The following is a 24,686-nucleotide window of genomic DNA, read 5'->3' as shown; positions in this document are numbered from 1 at the left end:
AGAGACTTAACCAGTGAAATGATTCAGCCTCAGAAACTTCATTATGAGAAACTTTTAAATTACAGATTCAATATCTTAGACATACAACTAGATTTTCCTTATCTTCCTGTGTCTATTTTGTAGAGAGGTGTTTTCTAGGTCATCATCTTTCTCACCTAAATTTTCAAGTGTTATGGCAATAACCTCATAATACCTCTTAAGAAATGTTCTAATATTATTTTTAAGATCTCTATTAATTTTATTCATTCTTGATACTAAGAATTTGTGCCATTTTTGTCTTTCTGTGCCACATTTGATCAATTTCACCAGTATTTTAAACTATTTATTTATTTATTTGAAAGGCAAAGAGGCAGAGACATTGAGAATCTCTTATGTATTAATTCACTCCCTAAATGCCTGCAACAGCTAGGGCTGAGCTAGGCCAAAACTGTGTACTAAGAACTCAGTCCAGGTTTCCCATCAGGGTTGCAGGAATCCAACTATTCGAGCTACTACCAGTTATCTTCCAGAGTACACATTAACAGGAAGGTAGAATGGAGAGTAGAGACTCAAATCTAGAACTCTGAGATGGGATGCAGACATGTCAAATGGCATCTTTAAAAAAAAAAGATTTATTTATTTATTTGAAAGAGTTACACAGAGAAAGGAGAGGTAGAGCCAGCGGTCTTCCATCCACTGGTTCACTCCCCAATTGGCCACAACAGCTGGAGCTGCGCCGATTGGAAGCCAGGAGCCAGGAGCTTCTTCCGGGTTTCCCACTCAGGAGCAAGGGCCCAAGGGCTTGGGCCATCCTCTACTGGATCTACTTCTATTGGATCTACTTCTGCTGGATCAGAAGTGGAGCAGCCGGGACTAGAACCAGCACCCACATGGGATTTCAGCACTGCAGGCGGCAGCTTTACACGCTATGCCGTAGCATCACTCCCCGAAATAGCATCTTTATCACTATGTCAAATATCTGCCCCACTAGTTTTTGCAAAGAAAGAAAAAAAAATCGAGAGTGGCAGTTAGGGAAAGCAGGGAGGGAGGGAGGGAGAGGGGGAGAAGGAAAAGGGGAGAGAGGAAGGAGAGAGAGAGGGGGAGAGGGAGAGGGAAAGAGGGAGGGGGAGAGGGAAAGAGGGAGAGAGGGAGAGGAAAGAGGGAGGGGGAGAGGGAGAGGGAGAGGGAGAGGAAAAGGGAGAGGGAGAGGGAGAGGGAGAGGGAGAGGGAGAGGGAGAGGGAGAGGGAGAGGGAGAGGGAGAGGGAGAGGGAGAGGGAGAGGGAGCCCTTCTATCCACTGGTTCACTCCCCAAATGCCCACAACAGCCAGGGGAGAGCCAGGTCAAAGCCAGAGCCAGGAGCTTTATCTGGGTCTCCCACATGGGTACAAGGGCCCAAGCATTTGGCCCATCTACCACTGTTTTCCCAGGTATATTATTAGGGAGCTGGAATGGAAGTGAAGCAGCCAGAACTCAAACTGGCACCCATATGGTGGCGACTTGGGTAACTATATCACAGTACTGGCCCCTCCATTCAACTCTTTGACAGAAGATATATTTATATATTTGAAAGGCAGAGTGACACAGAGGAAAGGAGATACTACTCCCCAGAACCAGGTCAACCTGAAGTCAGGAGTCAGTAACTCCATCAAGGTCTTCTCCACATGGATGACAGGGACTCAAGTACTTGTGCCATCCTCTGCTGCTTTCCCAAGCACATTAGCAGGAAGCTGGATTGGAAGTGAGCAGTTGGGAATCAAGCCAGCACTTTGACATGGGATGCCAGTGTCACAAGCAGCAGCTTAACCCACTATGACACAATGCTGGCCCCTTACTTAGTCAACTTCAATGGGTATTGGTTTTTGGTGTTTTTTTTTTTTCTTTCTTTCAAGTTTTTAAACCTTCTTGATTCAATTTTGGCAATTCACAGTTTTTGAATGTGGCCCTTCTGAAACTCATGTTGAAACTTAACCCCCATTGTGGTAATATTAAGGAGTGGGACTTTTAGGAGGTGGTTAGGTCATGAAGTCTCCACCCTTATGAATGGGATTACAATTTTTATGAAAGAGTTTAAGGTAGCAGGTATGCTCTCTTTTGCTTTTTTGCCATCAAAGGACACAGCATTGTCTCCCATCTGTAAAATATAGTAACAAGGCGCCATTACTAGAAGAAGACAGAAGCCTTCATTAGATATCAATCCTGCCTGTACCTTGGTCTTTGATATTTCCAGCCTCTAGAATCATGAGAAATAAACTGTTTTGTTTATATATTACTTTGTAGCATTCTGTTATAGCAGTGCAAATAGATTAATACAATAATTTTCTAGAAAATTGCCATTGGATTGAACTCAAGTTGGAAGAGGAAGTCTGGTCTCAAAGTGGAGGTAAAACCACTACCTGGTTGCCCCCAGCCCAACTGTGGTCATCACCGCCACCACCACTGGGGGTAGGAGGGCCATGATCCAAAGGAATTAGAGCAGTTGAGGAAACTTTTTTTTTTTTTTTTTTTTTTGACAGGCAGAGTGGACAGTGAAAGAGAGAGACAGAAAGAAAGGTCTTCCTTTGCCATTGGTTCACCCTCCAATGGCCGCCGCGGCTGGCGTGCTGCAGCCGGCGCACTGCGCTGTTCCGAAGCCAGGAGCCAGGTGCTTCTCCTGGTCTCCCATGGGGTGCAGGGCCCAAGTACTTGGGCCATCCTCCACTGCACTCCCGGGCCACAGCAGAGACCTGGCCTGGAAGAGGGGCAACCGGGACAGAATCCGGTGTCCCGACTGGGACTAGAACCTGGTGTGCCGGCGCCGCAAGGCAGAGGATTAGCCTATTGAGCCGCGGCGCCGGCCGAGGAAACTTTTTATTGGTGGTTTGAGCTTTGAAACTACAGATGATAGTTTAAGAGAATATTTTAAGAAATGGGGCACACTCAGACTGTGTAATGAGAAACCCCCAAACAAAATGTTCCAGGGGCTTTGGTTTGTTATTTACTCTTGTGTTGAAGAAGTGGATGCAGTAAAGTGTGTTTGACCATAGAAGGTTGATGGGCATGTTATGGAACCAAAGAGAGCCGTTTCTAGAGAGGATCTGGTAAAGCCTAGTGCCCATCTAACAGTGAAGAAGATTTCTGTTGGTGGTATTAAAGAAGAGACAGAGAGGCTGGCGCTGCAGCTCACTAGACTAATCCTCTGCCTTGCGGCACCGGCACACCAGGTTCTAGTCCCGGTCGGGGTGCCGGATTCTGTCCCGGTTGCCCCTCTTCCAGGCCAGCTCTCTGCTGTGGCCCAGGAGTGCAGTGGAGGATGGCCCAGGTGCTTGGGCCCTGCACCCCATGGGAGACCAGGAGAAGCACCTGGCTCCTGCCATCGGATCAGCGCGGTGCACCGGCCGCAGTGCGCCGGCTGCGGCGGCCATTGGAGGGTGAAACAATGGCAAAGGAAGACCTTTCTCTCTGTCTCTCTCTCATTGTCCACTCTGCCTGTCAAAAAAAAAAAAAAAAAAAAAAAAAAAAAAGACAGAGGAATATAATTTGGCAAGACTGAAACCATAAAAGTTATGGAAGAAGGCAGAGTGGGGATAAAAAGAGGATTTGCTTTGGTACCTTTTGACGATCATGATACAGTTGATAAAACTGCTGTTCAGAAATACACAATGAATGGGCATAGTTGCGAAGTGAAAAAGGCCCTTTCTAAACAAGAGAAGCAGTCTGCTGCTGGGGCACCAAGAGGTCTTGGAGGGGGATCTGGCATTTAATGGGTTGTGGAGGAAACTTTGGAGGTGGTGGAGGTAAATCTGACCACGGTGGAAACTTCAGTGGAAGAGGAGGCTATGGCGGTGGAGGTGGTGGCATAGAGGAAGTTATGGAAGAGGTGATGATGGCAACTCTGCTGGTTGTCCCAGTTGTAGCAGCAGAGGAGGCTATGGTGGTGGTGGATATGGTGGCAGGGGAGGATGTGATGGTTACAATGAAGGAGGAAATTTTGCAGCAGAAAAGGGCTACAGTTTTCAGCAGGACAGAGAGCAAGGAGTTTTCAGGAAAGCTGCAGGTTACTCTGAGACAGGCATCCCAAATGCATTAGAAGAATTGTAAAAATCTGCCACAGAAGAAATGGTGATCTATAGTCAGAAAAGTTACTGCAGCTTAAACAGCAAACCCTTCTTGTTCATTGTCATAGCCACAATTTGCAAAAAGTGTAGCTATTGATTAATGCAACATAAGAATAGTAAGTGGTACATAGTTACCACTCATTATGATAGATGTTAGCTATCATTAGGACCATCATTATTACCAACTGCTGGTGCTACAATCACAACTATGATTACCACTACTATTTTGAGTTTAATTCAACTAATTTAATTTTCAGGATTTTTCTCTTAATGTTCTCGAGACCATAAATTTAGCTATAAAAACAATATTCAAAGTATCCCTCATATTGTGGTATGCGTAGTATTTACACTATTGCTGAGTTCTATAACTTTTGAAATGTCCATGATAAACCCCTCATAAGTTGCTTATGATTGATTTTACAAAGTTGTTAAATGTAGGACTTTTACTTTTATTAAGATTTATTTATTGAGGCCAGCATATAGTGAGACAAGCTGGAATCAGGAGCCAAAGCCAGGACTCAAATCTAGGTATTCTGATATGAGATGCAGGCATCTTAACCACTAGCTTATGTGTCTGCTCTGACTTACAGTTTTGATATAAATATATTAAATCTGTCACATTCTGTACTTGTCAATTACCCTCTGAAATTATGTCAGCTTTTTGTTTTCCTATTTCCTGCCTATAGTTTTAGATGATGACTTCCTCTTTCTAGTAGATCATTCTTTTTTCATTTTCCCTTACAATCTATTTGATAATTTGCTACTACTTTACATCAACTTTCTTTTAATTAGGTTTCACCAAAGGGTAACTTTATTTTAATTTGTGGTAAAATACACATACATAAAAAATTTACTATCTTAACCATTGTTAAGTGTACAGTCAGCAGCACTCTGTATAATCATAACTACCATCTATGTTCAGAAATTTCTTATCTTTCCAAACTGATAATTCTGCATATTCATTAAACAATAATTCCCTTTCCCTCTCTTGGAACATGGGATCCATCATTCTACTTTGATTTTACAAATCTGACTACACTAGGTACTTCAAATAAGTGGAATCCTACAATGTTTGTCCTTTGTTGCTGTCTTGTTTCAACTTAGTATAATGTCTTATTTTATTTATTTATTTATTTATTTATTTTTTGAAAGAGAGTGGACAGTGAGAGAGAGAGACAGAGAGAAAGGTCTTCCTTTGCCATTGGTTCACCCTCCAATGGCCGCCGCGGCTGGCGTGCTGCAGCCGGCGCACTGCGCTGATCTGATGGCAGGAGCCAGGTACTTATCCTGGTCTCCCATGGGGTGCAGGGCCCAAGTACTTGGGCCATCCTCCACTGCACTCCCTGGCCACAGCAGAGAGCTGGCCTGGAAGAGGGGCAACCAGGACAGAATCCGGTGCCCCGACCGGGACTAGAACCTGGTGTGCCGGCGCCGCAAGGCAGAGGATTAGCCTAGTGAGCCGCGGCGCCGGCTGAGTATAATGTCTTTAAGGTTTATCCATATTGTAGCATTTAGCAGAATTTCCTTTTTAAGGTTGAATAGAATTTCATTGTATGTATTCACCCAATTTTGTTTATTCATTCATCTGTCAATCAACATTTGGATTGTGTCAATCTTTTGGATATTGTGACTAATGATGATATGAATATGAGCATAACAAATATCAGTTCAAGTCGCTGTATTCAATTCTTTTGGGGCTATATCCATAAGAGAGGAATATCTTTTATAGTCCTTTTATTTATAAAGTTTGTCTCTCCGTGTATTTAAGATTTAATTAGAGGGGCCGATGCTGTGGCTCACTTGGCTAATCCTCCACCTGCGGCGCCAGCATCCCATATGGGCGCTGGGTTCTAGTCCCAGTTGTTCCTCTTTCAGTCCAGCTCTCTGCTGTGGCCTGGGAAGGCAGTGGAGGATGGCCCAAGCGCTTGGGCCCCTACACTTGCATGGGAGACCAGGAAGGAGCACCTGGCTCCTGGCTTCGGATCAGTAGCGGCCATTTGGGGAGTGAACAACGGAGGGGAGACCTTTCTCTCTGTCTCTCTCTCTCTCACTGTCTATAACTCTGTCAAAAAAAAAGATTTAATTAGAAACACTATACATAAAAAGAAAAATATTAAAAAGAAACCTTACATAGCTGGATTTTTAAATTTTATTTATTTATTTTGTTGCATGTCTGTGGGGTTTTTTGGTATCCTTTTGTCTTTTAACAGATAACTTTCTTTGTATTTATTGTAGTTATTGGAGTATCTGTACTTATTTAATTGCTTTTAATGTTTATACTCCCTTTTTTGGGTTTTATTCTTCCTGTTACTCTTTCAAATAAACAAAGAAATAAATTTTTTAAAATTTTAACTATAATTTATATAAGAGCATATCTACATTGAAAATGCAATGAAACAATATTCCATTTTAAATAATGAGAAAAATGAACTTAGATACCAGATGAAATTGGAAAGTCAGATGTTTTTTCAGAAAAAAGTGTAAGAGTATGATGAACCAAATAAAGCACAAATAAGGGGAGTCTCAGATAAAAAAAACTAAAGATAATAAATAATACTCAATTTAATATGTAGATTTAATTGTATATAAATTAAGGTTTCTGAAAATTAGCCATTGAATTTGATAAACTGAAAGTGGAAAAATTATGATTATTAAACAGTAGTTTTCAACCCCATGTGCTGGGGATAAAGATAAGAATCATCAAAACTGGAAATTCTGAAGATAAGCTAAGAACAACAAAGTAGCTTAATTTGTATGCAATAAGGGAGAAGTAATATCACCAAAGGAAAATAAAAAATTCACAAGAATCTTGGCACAAATGGATATCAATATAAAGAAAAGTTAATTTGGATTGCTGTAAATTCCAGACAGGTCAAATAAGCAATTAGGAAAAAAGTCAAAGAAAATTAACTAGTATATTTATGGCCAGAGAAAGGAAAATGATTTTCTATTAGAGGAATAGAGACTGTCATAAGAGTCAAGATAAACATGTCTGAATGTACACAAATAAAAACCTTTTGTATCAAATTCAGCAATGTTGCAGGATATAACATCAACACACAAAAATCAGTCATATTTCTATGAACAAGCAATGAACAATCTGAAAAGAAAAAAATTTGATTTATAAAACTATCTAAATAAAATGTGTAGAGATAAATTTTAACCAAGATGGCACAAGATTTGTACACTGAGAACTGTAAAACATCACTAAGAGAACTTCAAAACATCACTAAATAGATGGAAAGATGTCTCATATTCATGAATTGCAAGACTTGATGTTATTAAAATGGCAATGCACCCTAACATGATCCACAGATTCAATGACAATCTATTAAAATCCCCACTACTTTTTTAATAAAAATAGAAAAACAGACCATAAAATTCACATGAAATGCAAGGGATCGTGAATTACTAAAATAATCTCATAAAAAGAGAACAAAGTTAAAAGATTCACACTTTCTAAATTCAAAATCAACAGCAACAAAAATGGTATAAAACTCCCATAAGGACAGAGAGGCCAATGAAATAGAACTGATAACTCAGAAATTAGCCCATACATCCACAGTCAATTATTTTTTAAGAAAATTTTTATTTATTTATTTATTTGAGAGACAGAGTTAGACAGTGAGAGAGAGACAGAGAGAAAGGTCTTCCTTCCATTGATTCACTCCCCAAATGGCAGCTACGGCCAGTGCTACGCCAATCCGAAGCCAGGAGCCAGGTGCCCCATCCTGGTCTCCCATGCGGGTGCAGGGGACCAAGTACTTGGGCCATCTTCTACTGCTTTCCCAGGCCATAGCAGAGAGCTGGACTGGAAAAGGAGCAACCAGGACTAGAACCTGGCGCCCATATGGGATGCTGGCACTGCAGGCAGAGGATTAACCTAGTGAGCCATGGCACTGACCCCAGTCAATTATTTTTTTAAAGATCAATTATTTCCTTAGAAAGACAAAGTAACACAGAAGAGGAAAGGAGGGAGAGGGAAAGAGAGTGTCTGGGCCAGGCTAAAGCCAGGAATCAGGAACTCCAACCTGGTCTCCTACATGGATATCAGGGCCCCATGTACTTGGGTCATCCTCTATTACCTTTCCCAGTGCGTAGCAGAAAGCTAGATAAGAAGTTAAACAGCTGGCAGTCCAATATGGGATGCTGTTATTGCAGACACTGGCTTAACCCTCTGTGCCACAATGCCTGCCTTGTGGTCAACTGATTTTTGACAAGGATGCCAAGATCATTCAGTGCGGGAAAGAACAGTCTTATTCAACAAATGGTGCTGGGTCAACTACACACTCACATACAAAAGAATAAAGTTGGGTCCCTACCTCACAACACATATAAACGTTAGCTTAAAATGGATCAAAGACCTAAACACAAGAGCTAAATCTATAAAAATCTTAGAAGAAAACACATGATTCCAAAAGTATGAGCAACAAAAGAAAAAAACCAGATAAGTTGGATTCCTCAAACTCTGACACTTATCAAAGGTAAATACCAAGAGAGTGAAAAGAGAACCCATAGAAGGGGCAAACATACATGTAAATCATGTATATACTGAAGGTATAGTATCTAGAATATATAAAGAAATCTTAACAACTCATCAACGAAGACAAATAACCTAATTAAGAATATAGGCAAAGGACCTGAAGAGACTTTTTTTTTTTCCAAAAAGACATATAAATGACCAACATGTACATGAAACAATGCTCAAGATCATTGGTCATTAGGGAAATGAAATTCAAAACCACAATATAATACTACTTCACATCCACAAGAATGACAATATTGAAAAAGAGGGAAAGGGGGAAAAAGCTTTGGATGTGGAGAAATTGTAACCCTTACACATTACTAGTGGGAATGTTAAGTGTGCAGCTGTTATGAAAAACAGTTTGGCAGTTTTTCAAAAGCCAAACATAGAATTAACACACTCAGCAATTCCACATCTAGGTACATAGTCCAAAGAACTGCAAACAGGTGTTCAACAAAAAACTTGTATGTGTATGTTCACAGCAGTGCTAGTCACATAATCCAAAAAGGTGAGACAACCCCAAAACATCCACCAATAGATGAATGGAACACAGAATATATTCATTCAACTGAATATTATCTAGCAATAAAAAGGAATAAAGTACTCACACATGTTACATAATGGCTGAATCTGGAAAAACTATGCTAAGAAGCCAGACACAAAAGGTTATATATCATATGGTTCTATTATATGAAATATCCAGAATAGGTGAACCCCAAAGACAGAAGCAGATTAATGGTTGCCAGGGGTTGGGGTAGGAAAGAACAAAGAATGGCTATTTAATGGGTATGGAGTTTACTTCCTTGATGATGAAAACATTCAGGAAATGGACAGTGCTGGTGATTGTGTAGCACTGTGAATGCACTAAATACCACCAAATTATATGCTTTGGTGAATTTCTGTATATTTTGCTACAACAAAAATAATTTTTCATAGAAAACCTTTTGTATGATAAAACATAATAAAGCCTCATATGAAGAAACTTCAAACATTCATGGAAACTAAATTTAAAAATTAGTTAATTTTAGCACAAAAAGATTTGAAACCCATGTATAGGTGTTTTTTCATGTAGCACTTTTCTATTATGCATTTTCTATGACCCTTTTTCAGACACCTCATAAAAAGAAAGGCAATAAAAGGAAAACCATAATAAAAGTAGTTTATGAAACATCAGTATCTGGGCCATTTATAGAGATCTGATACAAATATATAGGACCAATCTACAAAGTTCACAGGCTAAGTGGTCAAAACTATACATATTATATATAAAGAAATAATTACGACAAAATTCCTCACATAAAAATAGGCTACCAGAAAGTAAATTCTTATTAAAACATCTTTAAGGAATCAATATATTCTAAGCATCTCATACAAGATAAAAATCAATCCTGTGGCCAAGCCACAGGAAAGAGATAAGTATCTCCAATGACACCATAAATCTACTCAAGACACAATTTGACAACACAAGAATGAAACAGGAGGTATGAAGCTAGTCAGATAGAAGCTATACTTCTAAAGGAACACATAAACTAGGAAGAATAGGAAATAATTTTAAAAAAAGAGTCAGTCATGACAATTAAAATGAAAAAATACATAGTAATTTAAATAATTAATGAGAAAGTAGATCTAAGTGAACGATTATTATTGTCTAACCACAATGGAATACATGTGTGAATGTGGAAAACAGAATTAAATAAAAGTAGGATACGCTTATTTCTGGTATAAAATAATTTTGAAATCTATGCATAGTTTTTTCATAATACATGTTTTTCATGAACTTTTTGAAGGTCCTTCAGATGGATGTACTCACATATTTAAAATGACAAGTGTATAACTCTTCAATAGGTTAAAAGGTATGTAAGAAATAAATTCCAAAATGGTGCACACATTGATTTCCACCCTTAATATATTAATGATACATTGAAAAAAATTTGGGTTAAGAATTTAAAACCCAAGAGCAATTGTTTCTGAGAAGTTGTTTCCAATCAATCTTTTTACCTAAAAGTGTGAGGAAAAACAGGTAAGGCAACAATTTTATATATATATATATATATATATATATATATATATGGTAATACACATATATGATAATACACGTTTAGAAGAAAACCTATGTAATGAAATTAAGATATAAATACTTCCTGTTGAAATAAAGGCTTTCAGATCAATAGTGAAACTTTTTTCACTACACCTAAATGATAGCTACATTCTTGTAAGTAAAATTTTTTCATATAATACTCAAGATACACAGATATGCTTTAAAGTAACAAGAATGACAGTCAATTAAACATATAAAAGTATATATTCATATATATGTAAAAATGTATGTAACTATTTTAAGACCAATAAAAATACCTTGAATAAATTCACAGTTATAACACTGCCCAGCTTTAAACATAAAAGCAACCTGTACACAAATAGCAGCCTAAATAGTGCTGAACAGTTGCTGCCATAGAAGCCATCATATAAACCAAAGACAAATTAGACAGAAGGGAAGGTAGGAAAAAGCCACAAAAAGCAAGAGTGAAAAGCACAATGTAAGAGTGCTGACCTAAAGGGCACTCTCTTGTCCCAAATTGTCTCTATTTCTGAATTTTATACTGCATTTAGACTTCTCGAGAATCCACCAACTAGAGAGCAATGAAGATTAACAGGTCCATTTATCGAAATCAACACATCTGAAATAATTAGGCAGTAATACTTCATTATACAATACTATGGTTTGTTGACTCTACTTCATTTCAAACTGCAATTAGAAGGACTGTAGGAGGAAGCAGTATTGAGCTTTTCTCTATGGCAGACTCCCCGGCATATACTTCTTCTGAAGTGGATCGTTTTTCAAAGCTATTTACCTTCTCTCCCTCCTAATCAAAGTTTTCATTCATTAATCAACCAAAATATAACTTTCCTCATTTCTCCAAAGAAGTTTACATTCATAAGAACTAATAACATAAAAAAATCAATTCATCTGAAATTTATTAAATATTGTAGAACATAAGCAGCTCTTTTTTTCTTTAAAAATAGTCTATATCTTATCTATTTAAAACCCACTTTCCTTTTGCATTTTAACATCATCAAATGTTCTCTCTGCATACATATAACTTTACCACACATTCGCTAGAGATTATTATACTGAAGACCTTAATTCAGCCTTGCAAACAAACATATTTAAAGAAATCTTTTCAGCATAATAGTCATCAATTGATTCTTACTTTGCTTCAATTTATGGAAGTCACCAACTTTATCCTTGGAAGCCTGCTTTAGTAAATCTGCTTGAATTTTGGGTTCGCTCTCCATTTTGGAGCCTGGAATTAAACGCTGAAGAGTGTTGGAAGGGTTCTGCTTCGAAGTACCAAGGTCTCCATTATGGTTCGTCTGTGCAGCTATAGCATAAAGCATCAAATTAAAAAGAGTATAAGACTTTAAAAAAAAATTCATTAAGGCTTGCTTTACAAAAGTTAAGACACATTGTTGTTTGACACTGGGCAGTAAGGTAGCTTTTTTTTAAGCTTTATTTCAAACTCTCTAATCAAATCTTGAAACTAATATGATTTTAGCTATGCAAAGTTTACTAATCATTCCCAGGAAAATATTCCCACTGCTGATTACCAACCTATTCACAAAAGTTTATCTTAATAGAAATCCAAAGATTAATACAGCAATGATTTCCTTATCTATTCCTTCTCCCAAACTCCATATGCTGTCAGAAATCTTGAAAATTCAGTAAAGATTTTGAAATTTTCAAACTCTATATCATCTTCATCTACATAGTGACTCACAAATGTTAACTTGTGATTCTTTCTTAGCAGTCTCCTGGATATACCCTCTTTTTCTCCCACTACCTCTTTTCCCTCATCAAAGTCTTGATTTAGATCCTTACTACAATTAATTTTGGATTCAAAAACCTCTTGGGCCATTTTGACTTCTACATCTTTCCATCATCTCCCTTAAACAGTTCCATTCAATCATACTGATTTTCATTTTTGGAGAATGTTTTTGTAAAATTAAATAAGTATTCAGTAGAAAACAAGTATATTCATGAATATAGAATTTTATAGGTGGGTAAATTAATTTATAAAAGGCCTCTGTGAGATATTTTTGCACACATATTTTGAAGAAAGTAAATCTACATACCCTGGCAGAAAGGAAAGAGATGAAAGAGAATGTAGTTCAGAGAGGCACAACAAATAATTCTGTGCTTAAGAAATCCATTAGACCAAATTTAAGATGACTGTTTCTCCCAAGTCATTTAAAAATATCTAACAATAATTTGCTACTGACCTGTTAGATTCAAAGCATGACCAGTAAATTGGCTTTCAAATGAAATTTCAAGTAAAAGAATTCATACCTTCAGCCAAATTGGGAGAAAGAGGTTGTCCAGTTGGATGAGTGGGAATTGCTTGGTGACCTCCAAGTTGAGAAACTGATATATGAGGTTTATTTAAATTAGCTACAAGAAAAAAATACATCCATATTATTTCCATGGACATTATAATTTCTAAAAACCAATATTCACAAATCCATTTACATCGCATAAACCCAATGGTACTTATTTTCATTTTGTAATCCTTACAGCTGCCGTATTGACTAATACATTTTTGGTTACTAAATAATGAACTGTACCATATATCTCAGATTCTGGTGATCAAGAAATCTGACCAGAATATAAACTCTATGACTGTACAAACTCTGCCATGTCTACCACTAGAATGCCTAGTATTGTACCTGGCACATAATAAGAGCTCAACAAAGATGTGATGAATGAATAAACAAATGAATCTCTTCAGAACATTGATTTTTCAACAATGAGTTCATTTTATATAGATGGTAGAAATGATAATTGGCATTTAAAGATTAGGTAAAGTTTTAAGAATATTCTTAGTTGTTCAGATTCTTAAAAAATTTAATTTATGGGGCTGGAGCTGTGGCACAGCAGGTAAAGCCCTCACTTGTAGTGCTGGCATCCCATATGGGCACTGGTTCAAGTTCTGGTTGCTCCCCTTCCAATCCAGCTCTCTGCTATGGCCTAGGAAAGCAGTAGAAGATGGCCTAAGTCCTTAGGCCCCCGTGCCCACTTATGAGACCCAGAAGAATCTCCTGGCTCCTGGCATCAGATTGGCTCAGTTCTGGCTGTTGCAGCCATTTGGGGAGTGAACCAGTGGATGGAAGATGTCTATCTCTCTCTCTGACACTGCCTCTCTGCAACTCTGCCTTTCAAATAAATAAATCCTTTTAAAAATTTTTAATTTATTTGAAAGGCAGAGAGAGAGGGAGGGAGGGAGGGAGGGAGAGATTTTTAACCCACTGGCTCATTTACCAAATTTCCCCAAACTTACCAAAATCTAAGCCAAACCCAGGTGACCAGAACCCAATCTTGTTCTTCCATATCGGTGGAAGGGACCCAAACACTCAAATCATCATCTGCTGCCTCCTAAGATGCATACTAGCACAAAGCTGGAATTAGAAGCAGAGCTGGGACCTGAATCCAAGCATTCTGACATGGGATGCAGCTATCCCAGTGGCATCCCAACTGCTAAGCCCAATTTCTGCCCCAATAGCTGAGACTTTAAATAAAACCTAAATACGACTAATCCAACAAGTTGAAATTTTATTTTATTTTTTAAAGATTTCTTTTATTTATTTATTTGATAGGTAGAGTTACAGACAGTGAGAGGGAGAGACAGAGAGAAAGGTCTTCCTTCCATTGGTTCACCCCCAAAATGGCTACTACAGCTGGAGCTACGCCGATCCAAAGCCAGGAGCCAGGTGCTTCTTCCTGGTCTCCCATGCGGGTGCAGGTGCCCAAGCACTTGGGCCATCCTCCATTGCCTTCCTGGGCCACAGCAGAGAGCTGGACTGGAAGAGGAGCAACCAGGACTAGAACCCGAGGCCCATATGGGATTCCAGCACCACAGGCAGAGGATTAGCCAAGTGAGCTACGGCGCCGGCCCTGAAATTTATATTGAAGACAAAAAATTTGTTTTTTTTTTGCAAAGTGTTTAACAAAGATATAAATACTTATAGTTGGAACTTCTTGTTCAATAAATGAAGCCATAAGCAAATAAGATGATTTTTACTCACTACACTGATCCCACTGTATCCCTGGGCAGATTAGCATGACAGAAAGGCAGAAATCAAAGAGGGAACTAAAGCCAGGTAAAATAAAAAGTTAAAAAAACATTAGAAGAGTCCTCTCTATAAGATATGATTAATGGTATGTTTTAGGGGCCAGCATTGCGGTGTAGTAGGTAAAGCACCGCCTGCAGTGCCGCAATCCCATATGGGCGCTGGTTCGAGTCCCACCTCCTCCACTTCCCATCCAGCTCCCTGCTATGGCCTGGAAAAGCAGTAAAAGATGGCCCAAATGCTTGGGCCCCGCACCCGTGTAAGAGACCTGGAAGAAGCTCCTGGCTCCTGGCTTCTGAATGGTGCAGCTCCAGCCTTTGCAGCCATCTAGGGATTGAACCAGTGGATGGAAGACCTCTCTCTCTCTGCCTCTGCCTCTCTGTAACTCTGCCTTTCAAATAAATAAACAAATCTTTTTAAAAATGGTATATTTTATTCTTCAAAAACTTTGCTGTGGCAGTGACAATGTTAAGTGAATCTTCCCATTTCATTATTTCATGTTTCCCCTAGACATAAGGGAAGATCAGCTTTCCTTTGTGGTTAGGGTCAAGGGCTCCTCGTTCTGTTCTGAGGAATGCAGAAGAAACTGAATGTACCATTTCTAAGTCTGGCCATAAAATCTGTGCAAATCACCTACAATGTTTCTTCCCCTTCTGTTGTAACTTAGGGGGCTACATAAGAAGATGGCAGCATCATATATTGGAAGGGGTCATTGCTTACAGGAAAGATGCACAGAGAGCCACTCAACCTGTATCAGATCATAATACAAACAATAGGCCTTACTGTTTTAAGCTAAGGCAATTTGATAGTTGACTATTACACATTACATTCTTGTCAAATCTAACTAGTAAACCTGAGTTACTTTATAATCATCAAGGTTTATTTAAATAATTCTATTTCACTTACCGTATAGTTTCTAAACTTAAGAACTCAAGAAATTAAAAATTCATTCCAAGAAAACACATACTCGAATTTATAGAAAGTAGGGGTTTTCTACATCTCACTTTGTTCACATTACCTTGCTACCCTGCCATGTGCAATACCCAATACCCACTTCTACACACGGAATAGCTAATATTAACTATCAACTAATGTGTCAAAAGGGTACACTTTACCAGATTTAACAGTAAAATTTTGATTTTCCAACAGACTCTGGGACACTACAAATTTGTTGGTCATTGTTGGATCCTAACTGAACCCAGAACTATTTAAACCAGAAGACAAAGAAAGGTACTACCATTAATAAACTACAAATGATCATTTACATCTTTAGCTTTATGCCTCCTGCTCAGGAACAAGGCAATTTTTTCAAGCAAAACTATGCTTTTAGCTAGACCAAGACTGGATTTATTTTCTCTTTTAAAGATTTATTTACTGGGGCCAGTGCTGTGGTGTAGCAGGTTAAACCGCCTCTGGCAGTGCCGACATCCCATATGGACACCAATTCAAGTTCCAGCTGCTCTACTTCCAATCCAGCTCTCTGCTATGGCCTGGGAAAGCAGTAGAAAATGGCCCAAGTTCTTGGGCCCCTGCACCCATGTGGGAGACCCAGAAGAAGCTCCTGGCTCCTGGCTTCAGAACAGTGCAGCTCTGGTCATTGTAGCCAATTTAGGGAGTGAACCAGCAGATGGAAGACCTCTCTCTCTCTCTCTCTCTCTGCCTCTCCTTCTCTCTCTGTGTAACTCTGACTTTCACATAAATAAATAAATCTTTAAAAAGAAGATAAATATGTATTTATAAATAAATAAATCTTCTTTTAAAGATTTATTTATGTGAAAGGCAGAGTTTACAGAGAGAGGTAGACACACACACACACACACACACACAGAGAGAATCTTTCATCCTCTGGTTCACTCCAATGGCTGCAATGGCTGGAGCAGATCCTTGCCAAAGCCAGAAGCCAGGAGCTTCTTCCAGGTCTCCCATGTGGGCAACAGGGGCCCAAGGACTTGGGCCATCTTCCACTGTTTTCCTAGGCATATTAGTGGGGAGCTAGATTGGAAGTGGGGCAGCCAGGACTCCAACCAGCACCCGTATGGGATGCGGGCATTGCAGGCAGTAGCTTTACCCACTACAACACAACAGCCTCAGCTGGGTTAATTTCTAAAAGTTTATTGCATTTGTGAGGGAGATATATACACAGAAGGAGACAGATCTCTCATCTGCTGGTTCACTCACCAAATGCTGATTTATTTGCCAAATGCCTGGGAGCTGAGAGTTTGATTCAGCTGTGCCCCCACCCCACCCCCCACCCCCCGGGTGTGTAAGCTGGAATTGGGAAGCAGAGGCAGGACTACAACCTAGACACTCTGATACAGGACACAGGTGTCCAAAGTAGCATCTTCATTGCTGTGCAGAATGCGCCCCTTACCCCGCTCCCCCCTCCTCCAAAAAAAACCCCACTGGATTTAAAAGGGCCTTTATAAGACACCAGGGGTATCTTATAAACCAGGGGTGGGGAGTAGGTGGGGGGGGGGCAGGTATTTAGACTAGCAGTAAAGATGCCCGTGAAGATACTCAAGACTCGTATCAGAATGCCGAGGCTGGATGCCTGGTTCTTGCTCTGGATTCCAGCTTCCTGCTAAGGCATACCTGGAGAGGCAGCAGTGACAGATCAAGTAATTGGGTAACTGCCAACCACTCAGGAGATCTTGACTGAGTTCTCAGCTTCAGCTCAACCCAGTCCAGGCAACTGAGGGCATTTTTAGTAAACCAATGGGTGGGAGTGCCTGCTTTTTCTTTCTCTCGGTCTAATAAAATTCTTAAAAAATTTTTGATAGAAAAAATAACTAGGCTGTTAAAATATGTATTATTCATAAAGCTACTACTAAGGAAAAATACTGAAGATTAATCAATAAAACCTACAGCATATAGATTTTTCCCCTCAATGTTTGTTTATTTGAGTTAGAGAGACACAGAGAGAAAGAGAGAGAGATGCAGCTCCCCAAATGCCCACAACAGCAAGGACTGGGTTGGGGCTAAAGCCAGGAACCAGGAAGTCAACACAAATCTCCCATGTGGGTGGCAGAAATCCAGTTATGTGATTCATCACTGCTGCTTCCTAGGTCCGCATAAGCAGGAAACTACTCAGAAGATGGAGGCAGATATTGAATCTAGGGCACTCTGATGCAGGACATGGATATCTTAACCAATGTCTTAACCACTAGGCCGAATGCCTGCCTCAAGTGTGTGTGTGTGTGTGCGTGTGTGTGTGTGTGTGTGTGTGTATATATATATATATATATATTTTTTTTTTTTTTGACAGGCAGAGTTAGACAGTGAGAGAGAGAGACAGAGAGAAAGGTCTTCCTTCCGTTGGAGCCAGGTGCTTCCTCTTGGTCTCCCATGTGGGTGCAGGGCCCAAGCACTTGGGCCATCCTCCACTGCCTTCCCAGGCCACAGAAGAGAGCTGGACTGGAAGAGGAGCAATCGGGACAGAACTGGCGCCCCAACCGGGACTAGAACCAGAGGATTAGCCTAGTGAGCGGCACAGCCGGCCTCAAATATATAGTTTTTATCCTACCACTAGTTTTTGAATTTTTTGTAAAAGAGCATTATCAGTATAGTAGAAATTCAACTCTTTAATAATATTAAATATTTACTTGCATAGCTGGAGATTCAGCAGTGAACAAAATAGAACAAATAATTTTCCTATGAAGTTTACATTCTTGTTGTATGGGTAAACAAGACTTAAAATATAATATGAATGCAATACACCCCAAAAGCACAGACTATAACATACATATAAAAGAGTGAAAAGTTTATATACAAGTTAAAACAGGGAGATATAATATAGAGTGGTGGGAGGTTCTATTCTAGATAGTTTGGTCAGCAGAGGCAATTTTTAATTAAAAAAAAAAAAAGACTTATTTATCTGAAAGTCAGAGAAAGAGACAGAATCTTCCATCTGCTGGTTCACTCCCCAAATAGCCAGGCTGAACTGAGAACTCATGGGATGCCAGCATCGCAGGCTGCTGCCTAACCTGCTGCACTATAACATAGGCTCCAGCAGAGGCAGTTTAGAGATGGAATTATTTGAACATAGATATGAATGAAATCTGGGGGAAGAATATTCAGGGAGAGACCACAAGCACAAAGACCTTAAGACAGGATCATGCATCATATCTTTGAGGAACAACAAAGAAAGGAGTGAGAGGAAAGTGTTAAAAAATGAAGTCAGAGAGGAAAGAAGAGGCCATATTAGAGACACAAAAATAAAATGTTAGGGACAGATGGTTAGGTAGTTGAGGCATTGGGGGCTGAGACTATGTCTGGTAGTTCCTAAGTAGGCAATAATCAGACACTAATATTCTGTCACTCTTACATTTAGATCTCTCTTTTTCACACATAAGGAAACTGAAACTCATGACAGACAGTAGAGATGAGACATACCCTTCACATGACTTAATAATTCAAAGTGGTGGGGCTGGCATTGTGGTACAGCAGGTTAAGCCACTGCCTGCAATGCCAGCATTCCATATGAGTGACAGTTTGAGTCCAGGCTGCCCCACTTCTGATCCAGCTCCCTGCTAATGTGCCTGGCAAAAGCAAGTAAAGAAGGGCCAAGTGCTTAGGCTCTTGCACCCACGTGGGAGACCCAGATGTGGCCATTTGGGGAGTGAACCAGCAGATGGAAGGTATTCTCTCTCTCTCTCTCTCTCCCCCTCTCCCCCTCCCCTTCCCCTTCCCCCTCTCCCTCTCCCTCTCTCTGTAATTCTTTCAAATAAATAAGTAAACCTTTTTTAAAAAATTCAAAGTCGTTATTTCTGGAGAAATTGGTAAGATGATAAAAAGATGATAGGAGGTTTAGGGTTAATCTTACTTCACTATTAGCCCCCAGTTGCAGCTTCTATTCTAAGAGCCAAAAAAGAACTGACCTTGTCTTTTACAACCATTTTCTTATTCCAATTACAAGGCTATAAACCCCAAAATGTTCACCTCCAGTTTTTTGCTTTACAGGGCTTCACAAGTCAGTGCCTATAACTATGGAGAAATGTGGTAAAAAGGAGCAGTGGTCCTCAACATGGGATACTCTCTAGGATTACAGATAGTACCCCAGACAAGCTGAGTATGGAGAAGAGGCATGGGTGGGTATTGGTACTCACTAAAAGCTCCAAAGGTGGTTCTGGTACAAAGCCAAGACAATAGAAGATAAAAAATACATGGACTTTGGGACTCGACAGACCAGGGCACAATTCAGCATTTGAAAAATAGGGGTAATGCCATTATCCTGCAGAATCAAGGTAGGGACTAAGTGAGAATATTTGCCTACAGCTTATAATACAAGAATAGCAAACAGCAGATGTTCAATTTACACTGCAGCACCTGCATTTATCAAAGTCAAGTATTTGACTTTAAATTTTTATTTTTTTAAATTTTTTATTTATTTGACAGGTAGAGTTATAGACAGTGAGAGAGAGAGACAGAGAGAAAGGTCTTCCTTCCGTTGGTTCACCCCCGAAATGGCTGTTACGGCCGGCGCGCTGCGCCAATCCGAAGCCAGGAGCCACATGCTTCTTCCTGGTCTCCTATGGGGTGCAGGGCCCAAGCACTTGGGCCATCCTCCACTGCCTTCCCTGGCCACAGCAGAGAGCTGTATAGGAAAAGGAGCAACCGGGACAGAATCCGGCACCCCAACCGGGACTAGAACTTAGGGTGCCGGCGCTGCAGGCAGAGGATTAGCCTAGTGAGTCACGACGCTGGCCCCAAGTATTTGTCCTTTTTTTTTTTTTTTCTTTTTTTGACAGGCAGAGTGGACAGTGAGAAAGAGAGAAACGGAGAGAAAGGTCTTCCTTTTGCTGTTGGTTCACTCTCCAATGGCCGCCACGCTGCGCCAATCCGAAGCCAGGAGCCAGGTGCTTCTCCTGGTCTCCCATGGGGTGCAGGGCCCAAGCACTTGGGCCATCCTCTACTGCCTTCCCGGGACACAGCAGAGAGCTGGACTGGAAGAGGGGCAACCGGGACAGAATCTGGCGCCCCGATAGGGACTAGAACCCGGTGTACCGGCACCATAGGCGGAGGATTAGCTTATTGAGCTGCGGCGCCAGCCCCAAGTATTTGTCTTTAGAATGAAAGAAAAAAAAATTCAGGTAGCAAAATAAAATAACTTATTTTTAAATACTTATTTATTTGGAAGTCAAGAGTTATACAGAAAGGGAAGGAGAGGCACAGAGAGAGAGAGACAGACAGACAGACAGAGAGGGGTCTTCCATCCACTGGTTAACTTCCCAAATGACCACAACAGCCGAAGCTTCGCCAATCCAAAGCCAGGAGCCTCTTCCAGGTATCCCATGTAGATGCAGGGACACAAGGACTTGGGCCATTTTCTACTGCTTTCCCAGGCCATAGCAGAGAACTGGATTGGAGTAGAGCAGCCAGGACTCAAGCAGTGCCCATATGGGATACCAGCACTGGAGGCAGAGGCTTTAGCTGCTATGCCACAGCTCCGGCCTCATAAAATCATTTCTAAATAAGACTACTGATCCTAATTAATTTATTGGGCTTCTTCTTTTTTTTTTTTTTTTTTTTTTTTTGACAGGCAGAGTGGACAGTGAGAGAGAGAGACACCCTCCAACGGCCGCCGCGGCTGGTGCACCACGCTGATCCGATGGCAGGAGCCAGGTGCTTCTCCTGGTCTCCCATGGGGTGCAGGGCCCAAGCACTTGGGCCATCCTCCACTGCACTCCCGGGCCACAGCAGAGAGCTGGCCTGGAAGAGGGGCAACCGGGACAGAATCCGGCGCCCTGACCGGGACTAGAACCCGGTGTGCCAGCGTCGCAAGGCAGAGGATTAGCCTAGTGAGCCGCGGCGCCGGCCTATTGGGCTTCTTGATTACATAGATGCCCCACACTTAAGACTATGGATGAATATTTACTTACAGTGAGTTTTGGGGAAGTTCAGTAAATTCTGATTCTCAATTGACCATAAAAACTCCCAGAAAGAGATGAAATAACATTAATCATTAGTCATTCTGAAATTTAATACAAAACAAGGATGTACCATTCTTGTCTCTCTGCTGTGAATAAATAAACAGATAAAACAAGTAGCTGCTCAAATTTTAGTCAATGGGACCATCTTGGCCCTCCGTGAAATACAGGTACGGGTCCACAGAGACTATTAATGCAATGTTTATATGGCTTGTAAAAGACATGGTCTGGAAACTGAGGCTCATTCAAACCACAAGATCTCTTAACTTGGCCAGCGCCGTGGCTCACTTGGCTAATCCTCCACCTGCAGCGCTGGCACCCCGGGTTCTAGTCCCGGTCGGGGCACTGGATTCTGTCCCGGTTGCCCCTCTTCCAGTCCAGCTCCCAGCTGTGGCCTAGGAGTGCAGTAGAGGATGGCCCAAGTGCTTGGGCCCTGCACCCACCTGGGAGACCAGGGGGAGACACCTGGCTCCTGGCTTCGGATCAGTGCAGTGCACCGGCCATAGTGGCCATTTCGGGGGTGAACCAATGGAAGGAAGACTTTTCTCTCTGTTTCTCTAACTCTGCCTGTCCCAAAAAAAAAAAAAAAAAAAAAATCTTAATTTAACTTAAAAAAAGAACAACATGGGGGCAACGTTTGGCGTTAATTGTTAAGAAACCACTTGGGATCCCTGCATCCCATATCAATGTGTCTGGGGACAGTGCTGTGGCACAGCGGGTAAAGTTTCTGCCTGCATCCCATTTGGGCGCCAATTAGAGTCCCGGCTACTCCATTTCCAATCCAGCTCTCTGCTATGGCCTGGGAAAGCAGTAGAGAGCAGCCCAAGTAGTTAGGACCCTGCACCCACGTGGGAGACCCAGAAGAAGCTCCTGGCTCCTAGCTTTGGATCCGCGCAGCTCCGGCCACTGCAGTAATTTGGGAAGTGAAACAGCAGATGGAAGACCTCTGTCTCTCTCTCTCTACCTCTCCTTCTCTCTGTGTGTAACTCTGCCTTTCAAATAAATAAATAAATCTTAAAAAAAATAAAAGTGTCTGGGTTCAAATCCTAGTTTTGCTCTCTACTGCACCCTGGGAGGCAACAGGGATCAGCTCCTGGGTCCTTGCCACTCATGCAGGAAATCTGGATTGAGTTCTGGGTTTTGGCTTTGGCCCAGCTGTTGTGGACATTTGGGGGAGTGAACTACTGGACGAGAGGGAGCTCTCTCTGCCTTTCCAAGTAAGCTTCTAAAACCATGAATTTTCATTACTAAACAATTATAAATGTGGAAATAATATACAAAACAACTGTTTGCAGGCTTTGGACAACTAGGAACATAAGACTATGACCCTTGAAAGAAGGGATATACATATATGAGTGGGCAGTCTTGCCAGTAAAGAAGGTATAAATTGGCCAGCGCCATGGCTCACTAGGCTAATCCTCCACCTGTGGTGCCGGCACCCCAGGTTCTAGTCCCGGTCTGGGTGCCGGTTCTGTCCCGGTTGTTCCTCTTCCAGTCCACCTCTCCGCTTTGGCCTGGGAGTACAGTGGAGGATGGCCCAAGTACCCGCATGGGAGACCAGGAGGAAGCACCTGGCTCCTGGCTTCAGATCGGCACAGCGCGCCGGCCTTAGCGGCCATTTGGGGAGTGAACCAACGGAAGGAAGACCTTTCTCTCTGTCTCTCTCTCTCACTAACTCTACCTGTCAAAAAAAAAAAAAAAAAAGGTATAAATCATCAGAATTTTAGCTGCCAAAGTGGCTTGAATTTGTAGGACAGAATATTACAAAGGAGGGAGCCAAATGAGGAGCAGAAATGTGCACGGAGAATTTTCCCTTGGGTCTTTAGCCAAAGCCCAGAATCTGTAGGCTAGCAGCAAGATTTCATGGGGCCTACTAGAAAGGACTTCCTGTAGGGCTAAAGGATGAACAGAGGAAGAAGCGATGCAGCACTGAGAGACAACGGATCTCTGTCCAGGCACAGGGAAAAATCTTCAATGAGTATCTCAGGTATTCAGATGAGATGCTATAAGCTCAAACACTGAGCTGGAAGATGGGGGAGCACACAAGCTTTCGAGAATTAAGGGCCATGTCATAAGACTGCCTGCCCTGCTATACTTTGGATGTTTGTTTTGATGCTAAATGTCTCCCCAGAGGCCATGTGTATAAAGCTTGGTCCCCCAGGGTGGCACTACTGTGAATTAGTGGGGCCTAATGGATCACTCGGACCATGCTTTCAGAAGTTAGTTCTTGCCAGACAGTTGTTACGAAAGCTTGAGTTTGGGCCCACACTCTTTCTCTCAACCTCCTGGGCTCACCATGTGATCTTTCTTTCACATATGCTACACTCTGGCCACCTACTGCCTTCATCAAAGGCCAAAATAATGGGGCCACCTGATCCTAGCCTAGAACCTCCAAAACCGTAAGCTAAATACAACTTTTCTCTTTAAAATACTAATTTTTGGAGCCGCACTGTGGCATAGTGGGTAAAGCCACCACCTGCAGTGCCAGCATTCCATATGCGCTCCAGTTTGAGTCCCTGCTGCTCTACTTCCGATCCAGTTATCTGCTATGGCCTGGGAAAGCAGTAGAGGATGGTCCAAGTGCTTAGGTCCCTGCATCCATGTGAGGGACTAGGTGGAGGCTCCTGGCTCCTGGCTTTGGATCAGCGCAGCTCCAGCCATAGCAGCCATTTGGGGATTGAGTCAGTGGATGGACGCTCTCTCTCTCTCTGTCTATTCCTCTGCCTCTCTGTACCTCTGTCTTTCAAATAAATAAACAAATCTTTGAAAAAAAAAATGCTATATGCCAGGGCAGGTGTTTGGTCTACTGGTTAAAACACCAGGTTAAGAGAGGCTGACACTATGGCATAGTGGGAAAACCCTCTGCCTGTGATGCCAGCATCCCATATGGGCAGTTCGAGTTTAGCTGCTCCACTTCAATCCAGCTCCCTGCTAATGTCCTGGGGAAAGCAGCAGAAGGTGGGCCAAGTGTTTGTGCCCCTGCTACCCACATGGGAGACCCAGATGAAGCTCTTGGCTCCTGTCTTTGGCCTGG

General features: G+C 41.4%; 1 protein-coding gene across 2 annotated transcripts in view; it reads right to left on the bottom strand.

The window, feature by feature from the left end:
• The window catches only part of GOLM2 (golgi membrane protein 2), a 116,040-nt gene that overhangs the window by 26,665 nt on the left and 64,689 nt on the right, over nt 1-24,686 (bottom strand). For both annotated transcript variants that reach the window (XM_002717928.6, XM_002717930.6), the window contains exons 7-8: nt 12,949-13,050; nt 11,813-11,983 (exon numbers count right to left, since the gene is read on the bottom strand). In XM_002717928.6, coding sequence (XP_002717974.3) covers nt 11,813-11,983; nt 12,949-13,050 — 273 coding nt within the window. The remainder of the gene's footprint in view (nt 1-11,812; nt 11,984-12,948; nt 13,051-24,686) is intronic.

The sequence above is a fragment of the Oryctolagus cuniculus genome, chromosome 12, assembly GCF_051225735.1.
Source record: "Oryctolagus cuniculus isolate XC-2025 breed Fujian yellow rabbit chromosome 12, ASM5122573v1, whole genome shotgun sequence".
In the NCBI taxonomy this organism is placed as follows: Eukaryota; Metazoa; Chordata; class Mammalia; order Lagomorpha; family Leporidae; genus Oryctolagus; species Oryctolagus cuniculus.
This window is presented reverse-complemented; position numbering and strand designations above follow the sequence as displayed.